Source organism: Centrocercus urophasianus, unplaced genomic scaffold (genome assembly GCF_019232065.1).
Source record: "Centrocercus urophasianus isolate 14NV4802_14NV808 unplaced genomic scaffold, USGS_Curo_1.0 seq_5, whole genome shotgun sequence".
Lineage (NCBI taxonomy): Eukaryota > Metazoa > Chordata > Aves > Galliformes > Phasianidae > Centrocercus > Centrocercus urophasianus.
In genome coordinates this window covers 4,314,691-4,330,327 of record NW_024885088.1, presented here as the reverse complement: position 1 = coordinate 4,330,327, position 15,637 = coordinate 4,314,691, and the positions used below count along the sequence as shown (strand labels likewise).

At 39.2% G+C, this 15,637-nt stretch overlaps 1 protein-coding gene across 1 annotated transcript in view; it reads left to right on the top strand.

Moving 5' to 3' along the window:
* Positions 1-13,520, top strand: part of EFCAB6 (EF-hand calcium binding domain 6) — a 45,358-nt gene extending 31,838 nt beyond the window's left edge. The window contains exons 4-7 of the mRNA XM_042834887.1: positions 7,250-7,427; positions 8,280-8,464; positions 10,851-11,000; positions 13,398-13,520. Coding sequence (XP_042690821.1) covers positions 7,250-7,427; positions 8,280-8,464; positions 10,851-11,000; positions 13,398-13,520 — 636 coding nt within the window. The remainder of the gene's footprint in view (positions 1-7,249; positions 7,428-8,279; positions 8,465-10,850; positions 11,001-13,397) is intronic.
* The last annotated feature ends 2,117 nt before the right edge of the window (positions 13,521-15,637 follow it).

Here is a 15,637-nt window from a genome sequence, read left to right as displayed (position 1 = left end):
TCTTCATTTCCTGACGACAGAAAGGGCCTGGCTCTGCATGCACAGTTCCACTTCTTGCGTTTCTTCTCTGAGCAGTGCAGCTGTAATACCTATCCTGCAGATGTGTTTTATGTAAAGCGTGGTTAATTGTGAAAAGTGTTATTTGCATCTGAAAATAAGGGAGTCTTTTCAGATGAGAGGCAGGCTTCTTGCGGTTCTGTAGGAAACATATTTTCTTTTCCATTCAGTTATAACGATCATGTGAGGCGTGACAAGGGAACAGGAGCTCAGGACCAAAAAGCCATCTGTTTCTTCTTTGGAATTTGGCTTTGCATAGAGCAAGAAGGTGGCAAAGCTTACACGCTTAAATACGGAGGTATAAAATACAGTAGCAACATTCAGCGTGCTGTAAAGAAATGTCCCTGTGTCTTTGAACCAAAAGCAGACTAGTACGTTTTTAAAACCAGAACCTCTTACCACCATGCAGTAAAAATGGCTACCACTTGTGTTTAGGAAAACTTTACTTCCAAGATATTTTACATATTTAGTTTAGACAGTGCTGGTGGGTGGGAGGTTGGCTTCCGTTCCTGAAAATAAGTAGTTGCTTTTTCAAAATTCTGATACTGCTTTTTAATTACCATTATTGTGCCGTTCCTGAGACTAATTTTATGAGTAAATCTTCATTCCATTTTAAAAACTGAGGCTTATTGTAGGCAGAATGCAAATGTTGAATAGACTTCACTGACGTTTACTTTTATGAAATGCAGTTTTTCACATGCACAGTGAAACTTCTGGTGTTTTCAGGTATGTCTGTAGAAAAGCATAGCAGTTCTTCGTTCTGCACTTTATTCTAACCAACTGTATTTTGTAGCTTCTGTCTCTGCTTGCCTTATGACCTTTTACTGCATTTACTCAAGATGTGGACTTTCTCACTGCAGAATGCATAATGGGAGTTTACTTACTAGGAGTAAGCTTTGGTGCTAGATTTTAAAGGCAGCACACTGACATTACGTTTGAAAGCAACGCACGGAAAATAGGATCGGTGCACACCTTGTGCAAGCTTTTACACACTTCTCTGCTCTTCCCTTACACATTGTGTACCTTTGCAGTCTTCAGCTGCAATGTTTAGCTGCCATACTCCTACTGTGGATGACCAGATTAAAAAGGGCCGCAGTGAATATACCTGGGACTTAGAAATGAAAGGGAAATAATAGCCCTCTCTTTCATTTCAGGACTGAAGTGCCCTGTAAATCAAAGAGATTTTCACTGTGTGCTAAGAACTATTCAGATGAGAAGAATACTTTTGGGATATTTGGGCTAGTTAGCACCCACTTCCTTTTTTCTGCATTAGCAGAATAGCCCTCTTTGTAAGATCACCCAATTTTTTAGACCTTTGTAGAAGTTTAGATCAGTCTTGGAATTCTGTGCTTTTGTTGGCCTGTCGCCAGTTGGATCACGTTTATAGTGAGTCTATTTTTCCCCTTAACTACTTGCATAGCCCCTTTTCTCTTTTGTGGTATAAGCCAGAATTCCTGGAAGCAGGTTTTACTGCCTGCGGGATCTCCAAGGCCGCCTTCTCTGTGGACTTCTCTCTCTGTGGCTGGCTGAGTGCCACACCATGATTTATAATTTATTCAGTAGATCCATTACTGATTCTGTGTGTATGTTTTGTCTAGACCGAGGAAGGGCAAAAAGTCATTCTGCCTAAATTTTCTTGGGAGCTGTCAGAGAGAGGCATCCTCTCACGGATACCAGAAGTAGCAACCGCTCGCTTGGACATGATTGCATGAGATTTTAAAGATATTGACTCTTCAAAAGATAACACAATATCAAAAGAGTTCTGGAATATTTGTAACCAACATTTTCAGCATCTGACAGAAGAGCAAGTAAGACAACTGTTTTATTTTTTATTGTTAATTTAAGTGTACAGCTAGGTAAATTGGCTCTGGCTATAGATGTGTATTTGAATGCTATTGTGTATAGGATAGAGTTTTAACAGTTTGGAAGAAATGAAAATGTTTTAAGACTTATCCCATGAACATTTCTTGCTACACTCATATGAGATTATTTTTTTCCTTATCTCTGACTGTGGCTGTGAACTGTAATAATCAGAGGCTTTCCAAAGCAAGGTCATGGAGATGCTATTGCTAATAATGAAGGTGTGAATGGAGAGTGCAGCAGCTTTCTTTGCCCAGCTCCTGATCTGTGTATTTGCTATTTTAAAAGTTTCTTTTTACAGTTTTAAGTTAATTCACTTCCAGGGTTGATGGGAGGGAAAAGGCATTGTCAGCACAGAACAGAGAATACTTCCCTGGGGATCTAATGCAAATTCCTTTTTCTCAGTAGATATTTTGTTCTGCCCTCCTTGGACAAAGAAAGGGGCAAGTATTTGACATTGCCCAGCCATCTCTCAGCTACTTTTCTGAATTAAAGATTCCCCTAGATTAACACCAGCAGAGTTTACGTAACCTTGAATTTAGCTCCAGTGACTGGAATCATGACATGAATCTGGCACTACAAACCACCTGATTAATCCCGTGCTAATCTCAAGGAACCCGATATTTTTGTCTTTCCTAAGATTCTGCTTCTACTGAGCTTACAGTGAAAACAGTCATTTTTTATCTTTGCTAATGCTGTTCCATTTTGAATTTTGCTGGTCCAAGGTGAATAATGAAGAAGAGAGAGTGAACCTTGACTACAAGGTTTTACTTAACAGCACTCCAGCCTTCATGCCTGACTGTGTCAGTGTTTTTTGGCAGCAAACTTAAAGACAAGACACAGTCTCCAAAGTCTTGTGCATGTCTACAAGCCAGAATATTATTTTGGTACTTTGCTCATTGCAGATACATGCTCTTATTTTTTGGCTCTGTATTTCTCATCAACACTTCTGACTACAAATTGAAAATAAGAGTGGGGCCTGCTTATAATTACATCAGAGAGATTGTACAGTCTTCTGTATTATTGGGGACTGCTATGCATGTGTAAATTAGCAAATTAAAGCAGTGAAAAAATATCTAAATATTTTCTGCTTCACCCTTGAAAATAGTATAAATAATATAAAAGAACAAATGATCTGTGTGCTTCAGCCCTAATAGTCATACTGCTGGTGAGGCACCAAGCACAACTGCTGAGGCTTTGTGAATCCTGAGCTTCCAAACCAGACAAAAGCAGAAGAGAAAACTTAGTGGTATTGTTTCCTCATCTCTGTGAAGCACTGAGCAGAAGAGCCAGTGTTGACATATGGCTGAGACCAGGCCAAGACAGGAGAGCAAACATACACCAACCATGTTGTGAAAAATCTTGTTTCTTTCCTTTTTGGAAGCAGTAAGGCAGCCATCTCCTGCTGAAAAGTCCTCCAGACAAGATCCTGTCTACTTACAGTCAAGAGAAAGCAAAGGGACAGAGGAGCTATTTTTCACTTTGAAAGAACCTCAGACAAGTTAAGAAAAAACTTCCTGATAGAAACTGTCATCCATAATAGCAATGAAAAGCAGGCCTGAAGAGCCTCAATTATATAAGCAGCAGCCTCTCTGTGAGACTCAAGCCCTGTATGTTCAGAAATATTTTGATTTTGACAGGCCTCTCTAGGATATGCCTACGTATAGCTATATGAAGATGCCCTAGGAGAGCCTTCCAATCTGGGTGCAGGATTTGCCTCTGCTAAACCAAACCCCTGCTGTTCAGGCTGTAATAGCTGCTCAGAGTTGTTACAACAGTGTTACTAGCAATCATATTCTAGATGACTTAAGAGAAAACGTCATCTTTTATCCTTTTTTGGATGACAGTCACTTATTGTTTGCTGCTAGCAAGGCTAAGTTGAAATCTATATCAAGTCACAGGTGAAGACTTCCTAAAATTTAGCTTCTTGGTCTTCTGAATTTTTGTGACCTTTCTCGTAAAAAATTCTATGGGGCAAATGGGGTGTTGATTAATATCTTCCCAACTGACACCCCCCTTTTTATTACAGGCACTTTTCTCCTCTCTGCTTGAACTACCTTGATGTGCTTGAACTACTTGCAATCCCCCAAATCCCCCAAATTTTGTTGAGTGTTGCAATAGTTTCTATCTATAGCTAACCCAGCTCATCAGGGTATTGTTGTATTTAATTGAAGTTTGTAATACACTTTGAGATCCTCATATGAAGTGCGAAGTGTAATCACAAGTGCAAAATAGAATTGTTTATAATTCATAATGTGGTAGCAGCCAGGCCAATGGGGGAAAGTTGAAAGGAAATTCAAAATGTATCCTTTGCCCTTTGAAGTTTGATTGCAACTTGGCTCATGCATCAAAGAGGTGACTAGTTTCCTTTAGGGTTTAAGTCTCTGCCGAAAAAGATCAAATCAAAAGCAATCTGGGGTTCCCAATTAGATTTGTATTAAAAATCAATAACGAAGACCCTATAAAGGCATACTGATGACTCTTGAAACACTTGCAAAATGAGTGCAGCTCATTTAAGGGCAGACTGTGATAATCCCTGCTTTGATTAGTAGCTTATATCATGAGTAGTCCCATTAAATTCAGTGCAGCTACGTATGGAATGAAGGGCTGTTCAATGGAAAGCAGCCCAGCCTTGTCCTTACAGAGCCATGCATCACTCAGAGAGCAGGGCTGCCCTGCCCTGCTTTGTGCCAAGCAAACACCCTATGTCCACATATGCTTTTAGTCCAGCAGCTGCTCCCAGGACCTCTGTAGGCTGTCTGTATTGTACAGATACGGTTCTCAGCAGTTTATCATAACTATATGTGATTCTAAAGGCTGTAAAGATTTTCTGCTATATTCTTTCCTGCTGATTCCTTTATGCCCTCAGGGTGAAATAATTTGTTGATGCAAATACAATAACTGAAGAACCTTAGTGGCCTACTGAGATGGTTGTAGAACTTAGGTGTAGCTGATAGCATGAGAAATTTGCCACAATGGTACTTAGCTAGGATACATGTGCACTGTGGATTTGATTTACATCTCATGATAAAACATTATTCTTCTATATGGCAGCTTAATCTCTGTGTCTAATCACAAGACTTAGTAGTCTAAACGTACACCGAGGGCCAAATTCAATTAAAAAATGTCCCGCAGAAATCCCTTTTTCATTGTTTTCCCAGCCTTGCTCAGGCTTCTGTAGAGAAGCTGTGATTTTTAATGTTTTTTGTAATAAGATGGACCCTAGGATTCCTTCTGTTCCAAATCATCCTCTCCCTTTCTTTTCAATATGCTTTGTCATATCCTTAGTACCTTAGAGGATTCCGGTTTTTAAAGCTAGCATTTACAGCAGTTGTCTTTCTTCATCAGTTTGAAAATCTTTGGAACACTGTGGATGTCGATGTTGGTGGATGATTGAAATATCAGGAATTTTTTAAGAAATTCAGCTCAGAACATGTAGCAATGTCATCAACCACTCCCAGTGCGACCTGTCCTGAGACTTCTACCAAGCCAGTTACCTGTGCATCCTCTCAGCCAGAGCATCCCAAGACATCATCTTCTCTAGTGGGGCAGAAGAGTGTAAGTATGGTTGTTTTATGAATTTTATCAATTTTCCTTTCTTGTGCATAGACTGAAAATAATAGTTTTGGAAGTTAGTGCCAGTGTTTCTATTGATTGCCCCTGAGATCTGGCACAAAGCCTGTTAATAAACAAATGGGGTTACTTGCAAAATAATTGTGTTACTAATTAGTAACTCCCCTGAAGTCAAATCATACATATCAATTTATAGCAATAGCATTCCCTGCTATTACCTTGGACATCTCCATCAGATGGCAAAACATCAGATGGCAAAAATTCTTTTGTCGTTTAAGTACAGTCCCATTTCTGAGAACAAAGTGAACTGCCCAAACCTCAACAGCCCAACAGCTGCAAAAGCAACAAAGCAACATAAAAAAAGGTAAGTGGTTGCCTGACAAAGCCAGGCAGGAGTGGTAGTTGCAGTTTGCTGGCCTGTGCAAAACATTCTTGTGGTTTTGCTCTGCTTTCTGACAAATGCCAAATTATAGTTGTTGATGGCTGGGAGTCAGATTGGTAGACTTGCTATGAAGACCACTGATCCAAGACAGATGAGAGAATTTCATGAGAAAGGGAGTAGTCTTGTTCCACTTTGGCATCCCTGGCTATACTTACTATGTTAGTACTGCACTTTGGTCCCCTCCACTGGCAAAAATATTTGATATCCACTTGTGGAGCTTCACGTGCTTGTACCATGTTCTTTGACTATGACTAAACCTACAAAAGAAAAATAAAATATTAAAATTATTAAGGTCCTATAAAATGAGTTTTCTGACTACTTCTACATAGAGATGTTTAACTACTGAAAAAGAAATAACAGATTGAGCAAATTAAAGATGCAAACAACTTGTCACAGCTGGTAAATCTAAACATAGGCCCATTGCTAGCTCAATTATTGCATTAACTGTAGATTCTTTCGTGAAAAGCCAGGCTATTAGAATGCGTCCTTCATGCTTCGATCCAGTTCTCAGAGAAAGCACTGGAAAATTTCTCATTACTGTCTGTGAATGCTAGGTTGGATGGTGCAAGTCCGTAGGAAAGGAATGTAAGTCTCCCAGAATGTATGGCTGTTGGGAAGACCCAGCCAGCCTGAACACCTATTAAGATTCTTCTCTGTAGCATTCGTTGCATGGAAGTGTGTGAGTCCTCATCAATCCTGCACCAGTGAGACTCCTGTAGGAACACTGGGAAATCTCAGAAAATATAAGAATATTTGTTGGACCTAGGAGCATAACTATGGCTTGTGCACCCAGCATATAGAAGTAGGCTGAGGCTATACATCCAGCTCACCCAAAGTACTGCTGAGAGAGCAGTCAAAAAGACACTAAGCACTGGCATCTTCTCACACTGTTCTTTCTGTGGGCTCTGCATGTGAGACCACAGAACTGAGTTTTCTCAGTAAGAAATCAAAGCACTGTTATTGCATTATTCAGTGATTATTTTGTTCAAAGATGATATTACACAGCTTTTCTAAATACAGAATCTGTTCTTTATTTAAAAAAAAAAAAAAGTTTGGAGAAACTGTAAATGATTTACAAGTAAGATGAATTTTTTAAAAAAGTGGTCAAGGCTGAGTAAGCAAATAGTGTCATTTCAACACTAAGAGTTTTCTAATATTTTTACCTACAGTTTTGCAAAAACAATTTAAATCAGAAATGGTTCAGATGGTGCATTAGTTTCAATGCTGAAAGGCCAGAATCCAGATTTGTCATCTAGTTAGTTATCTACAAAATCAGTAAGACTTGGTAGAAAAATTACTGTTATCTCTTGGTTTCAGACATCAGCATCCAGCCATCCTCAGACAACAACAGACTGTTCTGCACCTGTCCCTAACTGGGAAGAAATAGAAAATAAGATAAGAAAGAATATCCAGTGTTCCTGGAGAGACATACTGAAGCTGTGTCAAGAGAAGGATGTCAGCGAGATAGGAGAAATCCCATTGTCCGACTTCCTAGGTTCGTTACCATCTGAAAAGTGCTTTATTCATTCTCAGATGTGTTCTGTTTTCTTTCTGGTGTTCTGGCTATCGGCCTCCAGACATGTGGCATTCACTGCATGGTTGCTCCAGATCCCACCCTGTTAGTGCAGGGCAGAACAGCTTACTGTAGCTTTGGGTGCAATAAAATCCTGTTCGTATTCAGAATTAGTTGCCACTTAGAAAAGGAGTACATGGCTTTGCTTGTTGATAATTTTGGCTTGTAGACAAGTTATTTCCTCACCTTCCAAGTACACTGCCCTTATTGTACCTGGTGATGTTTTAATAACTTCGCCAGTCTTTTCCTTGTGATCTTGCATGTGCTTCTGGTTTCTCTGGTAGCGACAGCTGAATACCTGTTGATTTGAAAGGACCCTGGATTTTACTCTCAGACAAATTGAGCTACGCTGCTCTTATGTTGTGTTCTCTTCCTGAGAGAGTGTTCTGTGCTTCTGTTAGGACGTCCATCCACAAGTGTGATAAGACAGTGTACACTTGTGTAATCAAATGTAAAGTCCTGGGTAAAAAAAACATGTTAGCTTATCAGAAAATCAATTACATTCAGTATCAAGGCATACTTCTTGTGTGTTTAAAATCAAAGAAACATGTTATTAGTCTGCTGAAGCCCTGTGAAGTGTGAACAGCTACCTCTAGAAGTGTAGGCATATGTATATACCTGCATATAGCAATGGCTGTATAATATATTTAAGCAGAAGTCACTGAAAGTGAGCACGTCAACATATCCCTGTAAAACTTGTGAACACAATACGCGATTGTCTATTTTTATGAGTGACAAAGTAGATGTTATTTCTGCATTTCTTTATTATTTCAGATATAGCAGGGAAGTTCCATTTGGAGTTAAGCAAAGAAGAAATTAACCAAATAACAACAAAATACGATATCAAGAAAAATGGAAAAATTGCATACTATGACTTCTTTCAGAGCTGTGTCTTGTTGTTAAAACCACAGAAAAGCACGCTGCTACAAAGAGTGATTATACCGAAGCCACAAAAACCGGTACATACAATGCTTATAAAAATCAAAATTGCACTTTTTTCAGTTTCTGCTGCAGTGACAGAGAATTCCAGCATTCTCTTGTTTAATCCCATGATGTTAATTTCTGGTATTCATTTGGTATCCCCTTCAGTTTGAGGATCTAACTCCTTGTGATCATGCTCCCGTGTACCCAAGTTAGATGGTAAATTGGCTAAATGTGCTAAAATTTGGATAATTACTACCAGGAGAAAACATAGGACCTGAAGTTTTAAGAGCTTTTGTTGAACTAAATAAAAAACAATTTAGGAATAAAAAGTGCTGTGGATGTGTCATGGGATGGCTGTCATTCAGCAGCCAGTCCCATGCTCAGCCTTGTAGGAAAAGTATGGAGGCACCACTGTTATCAGTCACTAAAATCATTTTGTAGCCAGGACTGGTCAAGCACATTGTATCCATGCAGCTGTCCTCCTAACATGTACCTATTCCTCGAAAGACAGGCCCAGCAAAACAATTAGCCATAGGCTGTTGCCCGTATAGGCAGAACGTGACAAATACCTATAGTAGTGATCTAAGGCAGGAAAGATGAAAAGAAGAGTAGAAGACAGGCTGTAGAGGCCCAGAAGGAAGGCATTGGTAATAGTGTCCCGATCAAATTATGTAGTAGGAACAGTGCCAAAATCCAAATCTGCTCATTCAAATGAGCTGTTTTTGACTGTGCCTAATTAGTTTAGATATGGTTAGTAGCAGCATTTTATAGAGAAATTACATTACTGAACTGTTTTCAGATGTGAAACGAACAGATTGCTACTAAGGTATGAAGAGAGTATCATTAGGAATTATCAAGTATTCACTACCAGTAGGGACAGTAAGGTAGAACTATTAAGTTTTGCATCAAAAAACCTCATTAACTTACATAAGGTTTCCTTTACACACAAATTTGATGCTGTAAAATTTCATCCCAGAATACTGGAGTGGATAAAGAAGGAATTTTTGAGTCCCTTATGTAGTTGTCTCAAATCACTTTTATTTTATTTATCCTGTTCAGAAAATGCAATGAAGGTCTCAGTCCATGTTTTGAGCATCTTTGTATAATGTAATATTCAAAGTGAAATTTCCTCATTGATTGCTCACCCCATTCCATCTAATAAGCAGACAGATGCACATCAAAAGGAATAATAATTAATAATGGTAATAATAGTAATAATAAACTTTTCCTTTATGTCATAGGCACAGTTCTTTCTCTAAAGCCTGAGGGAATCAATGGCCTAGGGCTTCACGGAAGCATCAAACCTCCACGCTATGAAAATAACCCAAGTTGCATTCGCTGTAAAAAGCTCCTTCCCTTATTTCAACCCACAAGAGTACTCAGTATTTGGGGTTGGAAATTGCATTATTCATGTATCCATGCATTCCTCAGCTACATATTCTGAAGGCAGAACGCACCATGAGCACAGATCAGTGGTGTTATCTCACTACCATGCCTGTTACAACACATATAGGCGCAATACAGTGTCTGCTTGTGTCTGCCTGTGTCCAACTAACAGAGGTATAACATCCTCTGTTTGTTTCCTTCACAATGAGACATTTGTAGAGACTGTAGCGTCACGTGTGCCTGGCACAAAAGTGGCATAAGTGACGTAACCAATGACAAGTGTTAAGGAGAAGCCTGACATGTACCTAAAAAAATAAAAGGACAGCAGAGCAGATTCAGATCCTGAAGGTGGCCTGCTGACTTTGGATTCCCAAAGTCTCTTACTCATGGCAGTACTACAGTAATAGTTCTGCAGATCACATGTGTTCAGCGTACAACATGTAACAAGCGTAGCCAGGCTAAAACAAGGAAAGACATTTCCTAAGGAAAATTAAGTCTAAGTTCCAGTTATTTAACTGCAGAGGTCCAAAAAAACTGACTACAAGGTATTATAGCTATAGGGAAGAATGTAGAGCAGAGTTTTGCTTTTCTTAAATCACATGCTGCCCCCATAGTAGGATTATGCATTCAGTGATTTTAAAGCAAAAATTTCACTCTGGAAAATGAATGCTGCAGGGAATTAAAAATGCCTGAAAGAGGGAGTTGAAACAAGGACAAGCGCAACACAAGTGAAAACACAGGGAAAAAATCTGAGAAGAAGTAACACTGACTTAGAATCAGTTTCAAATAATACAGTTAGGGCGTTGACAGTGATTAAGTAAATATACCATCTGCACTTTCCAAGAATATTAAAATGTCATAGGTTAAAATTATCTTATGTAAACAGTATCTTGCAATAATTTGTAAACAAGTGCTTGGCAGCCAGTTCGCCAATTAAGCCAGCGCTACTTTCCGATACCTTCTCATTCTGCATTATTGTTCTGCCCCGTTGTGTCCATTGTAATAATGCTTGTCTTTCTCATCCAATTTTGACAGATGAGTCCTGGACCACAGTCTGTGTTGTTCTACAGCACAATGCTGAGAATTCAGCCCCAGATCTTGCACTGTTGGAGACCAATGAAGCGCACTTTTAAATCCTATGACGAAAGTCGTACTGGACTGTTAAATGTTGCAGATTTCAGACAAGTAAGCTGTGTTGAGCAGTTAACAGTCAGAAAATTGCAGTACTTTAATGTGAGCTTCCTGATTGAAAATTTTCTGGAAAATGGTACCGAACTATAGTATATAAAGTCATTCTGGCTTTCCTCTGTAAATTTAGCTCTGACTATTACTTGTGGTAATCTTTCTCCACATATGATTATACATTCTCAGGCTGAGGGTCTTAGTGGGGTCCTGCTATAACAGCATAAATAAAGCAGAGAAAATCTTAGTCCCTATCATAGAATCACAGAATGATTTGGGTTGGAAGGGACCTTAAAGACCACCCAGTTCCAACCCCGTGCTGCGAGTGGGTTTGCTACCCATCAGCTCAAGCTGCTCAGGGCCTCATCCTACCTGGCAATGAGTGCCTCCAGAATTGGGGCATACACAGCTTCTCTGGGCAGTCTGCTCCTATACAATCTTTAAATACAGAGCTTTCACAAATGCATAAGAACAGAGGTACTGGCAGAATCAAACAAGTCCTTTGTGGAAAGTAGCTGCAGGATCCTGTGGACTTCCAACTGGTGTCTTCCCTTCTGAATGTGAAATGGGCCCAAGCAGTCCACATCTAAGAATCTCTATTACTGGTTTCTCTCTTTGCTCTTTTGTGTGAAGTACAGTTTTGTACTAGGGGAGGGATCCAAAAGCTCTACAAATATTTTGGCATCTTGTATCCCCTCAAATACCAAATGCCTCTGTATTCTATATATGTATATTGCATCTGGAATTAATAGTTGCTTCTTCATCTATATCTATGGGGATTCTGATTTTTACTCAATCTTCACAAATTTCAGTGTATTCTTTGTTTTATTTATTCATTGTTTTATTTAGGATTAGTAATCGCAGTGTGTTCTAGACGAATTGTGAATATTTGCTATTCAACTGCAAGAAAAAATTACCATGGGTTCCTAAACTCATTTAATGCTGCGTGCATTGAGACACCCCTTGGTATTATTACTGCTTTAAAGAACTGATAAACTGGTGGACGGGATGCTCAATCACAGCAACCAAATGCTTACATGCAATAAGTAATCGTGAGGTGTAATTCTGAAGCTCGCCTTCCCTGGAGCTGCAGAAAACCAGCTTGTTGCCTGGCACTGCAAAGAACAGCCTAAACCTCTTTAGATTATACCAGTCACTGAACTCCTCTGTAAATCTTTACTTATTTAGTGTTGGTGGGAACATGATATTTCCTGGCACGGACATGTAACTGAAACCTAAGTCCCTACGTGAAGACTGAGGGATGAGAAGCACCACTGTAGCTATACAATCTTCATGCCACAGGCTCCCTGGCTGTCACTACAGCTTTTTGCCTGCCTGGGTACTGCCTCAGGATATCAGGCTTAGGGGAATAGGAATGAAGATCAGACCTGTTAGTTTGTCATATTCCTCTAGGACTGTGATGATTATCTTTCCAAGTTAAAGCGCTGTCAATAATTGCAAATCAAGCGTCTTTAACATGATCTAAGCTAGGCTAAAATAAACAAATAAATAAATACAATAACATCTCATAGGCTTAGATGAAGAAGCCATCCCCAGTTCCAGAATACTGCTACAAAGGTGTTAATCGGCCACTGACAAGATGTAAGGTGTTTTGTGAAGGAACAGAACCCTTTATTTCCTAGGAAACTTAAATTTACTGAAATGGAGAAATTAGCACCCTCCTAACTTCAGCAACACTGCTATTTACGGCTGTACAAAATGCACAGGCCATTAGCAACTTCAGATGCTGAGTTGTTAGGAGAGAGTTGCAAACCAATAAGATCTTTCCAGAAAGCCAGTGATTAGTGGCGTGGCATACCAGCACTAATGGCTTTGCTGGTCACTGGCAGGGCCCAAATTCTCAAGTGCATGTGAAACCAGAAGTAACGCCCAGAAATTAATGTGTAAAAACATGGAGTACATGTGGGCATTATTACATACATTGGGGTTTGCACAGTTGGAGTGACAGTGTTATTCCTTCTGTTTCCCTGGATGTGAAGACTGTAGATCATCCAAGAAGGATACAAAGGAAGACACTCCATTTCTCCATCCCATCTCCTAATAGTACTTAAAGCCCTCTAAACATGCATTATGTGTAAATTTGCTTCTACACACATAGGGGCTCCCCATCTCCAGTGCTCCCCCTAAGGCAAGTGCTGTTTGGGATTGTGGATGAAACCCCCTGCATACACAGGTTTTCAGAAATGCATCCCAGGAACCAATGCTGACATGGAAGTCAAAGATAAGAAAGAGGATTTGATTTTCTGGTATTCTCAGAAACCTAAGATAGGACAGGGCTAAATCATGAAGTTGTTCTGTAAAGAAATTTTAGCATAACTGTTTTTATTTCTTCCTCACCAAAGGAACAATAAATTTTAAAGTTGCTTCTGTCTTTTACAGGTTCTTCATGAATACAAAATCAACCTATCGGAAGAAGAGCTGTTTAACATTTTGGAATACTATGATAAAACTGTATCTTCAAAAATATCCTACAATGATTTTCTCCGGGCATTCTTACAGTAGGATTTGGTCAAATGCAGGAAATTGTAGATAAAGACAGTGATGGATTTACAATTTCAAATTTCAAACTAATAAATTAATTGAGAATGGCTTTTTGTATCTATTCATTAGAAAACTCAAAATACTTCAAAATTCTGACAGAGTGGTCCTGTGTTGTGGATTAGATCTACGTAGTGAGAGAATTAATTTTGCATAATCCATTTATCAAAAAAGAGGCAACAATTAACATTGTCAAAATAAGGCTTCTTAAGACATCTCCAAGAGCTATTCTTTTAAGAAAACTCTTCTTTTCAATTTTACACATTTTATTAACGGCATACTCTAATTTCAGTAAAAAGGTTTACAAGGCATACTATTCAATTTCCTCAATTGTGGTTTTCCAAATGTATTACTTTTAGTATATTAGCCATCATTATTCAAAAAAATCATCCCATTTTGCAGTGCTTCTTTTTCCTGTGCTTAGTGTCATATTTGTCTTGTCAAGGACATTAATTTGGAATGGCTATTAAGATGCCAACGGTGAGTCGACACCACATCTTACTATATTAAAACTGTTCCTCTACATCCGTCAACAGTTTAGAAAAGAAGGCACCAACGAGCATTGGCTTCTTAACTGCAGATAGATTCCTAGTGTTAGTCATGAGGTTTTATTTTTTAGAGTACAGATATAAATTAAACAGTAAATTGCAAGTAAACCGTTTGGTTAGATTTCCCAACAGCTACTGTTTGCTGTTCCCAATAGCAAAATTCTGTTTGAATATCTTGTGAGATACTCAGATCTTGGGAAGGAAATTAAAAAGTAACTGTTTTGATTGTTGAACTTCTGAGATAATTAAAGGACATATGATCATCAGAGCTTGCTTCCTGGCATTGTATCAACAACTAAACAATTACCTGATCTGAAGACTTGTTAGGTAAATATGTCACTGTTGGGTTCCTGAATTAATATTCACTGGTACACTGAAGAGTTCTGTCCTTATCACCTGTACTTATTTGGCATCACTCTTCCTCCAAAGTAGAAAAAAGTTTAACAGTATTAATAAAGGAAAAGAAAGAGCAAGCTGTGTGGTTGTAGAAGCATGTACAAAACACACACAGACACATGAATATATGGAAGTCAAAAGGAAATGGAAGAACATAATCCTCTTTTTCTTATTGTTTCTAGTGAACATGTGAGCCATTGGTAGGAATCTGAAAGATTCCCAGTGCCCACCACTTTAATGCAGTCACTCAGAGGGTGATCCACTGGAACAGGTTGTCCAAGGAGGTTGTGGAGGCATTCAAGGCCAGGCTGGATGTGGCTCTGAGCAGCTTGGTCTGGTGGTTGGCCACCCTGCACATAGCAGAGGGGTTGAAACTACATGATCATTGTGGTCCTTTTCAACCCAGGCCATTCTATGATTCTATGAATGTCTGTTTTTATGAAAAAATGGTTCATTGCATTTGGAGCTTCCACAGAAAAAGAAGGCACTGGGGATGTTTCTGATTGGACCTGTGGATGTGAGGTGTAGATGTTCTGTACTGTTTTTCATATAGCTTCTAGGATACTCCAACATAAAATAAATACATTTGGCATTGGATGTGTTTGAAATGGTAACATAAAGAATACTTGCTAGATTTTTTCCTCAAAACTGATGGCTATCTGTAAATCCCTGTAATTGATATTTAGATGATTAACAGAAGAGATTGTGACTACAGTTATTAAAGGCTGTCCTCCCATACTAAGCTAATACAAAAATTCCTAGTTCCATTCCTGGAAAAGAGTGCATCTTAGGGATACACATACCTGTAAGTGACTGAAAAGGACGGGCCTCGGTGCATAGCTGTTGTGGCATGTTGGACGTTCCCACTGGGCATCTCCAGGTGATCCTGCATTGACATCGGCCAGCCCCACAGGAATGTCCCAGTGTCTGAGGTCATCTCAGGCTACAGCAGGAAATCGTGTTTCAGCACCTGATTTGATCCCACGAGGGGTTCAGTTTAGCCCTGTACAAGAACCAATTAGTCTGGCCTTTTAGTTTTATTTTTGTAACTGTTGTGACTCCACAAACTGCTCTCTTCTTTAATAGCAACTTTTTCCCCCAACCCTAATCAGGTGCAGCATGCCTGATTTAATTTCT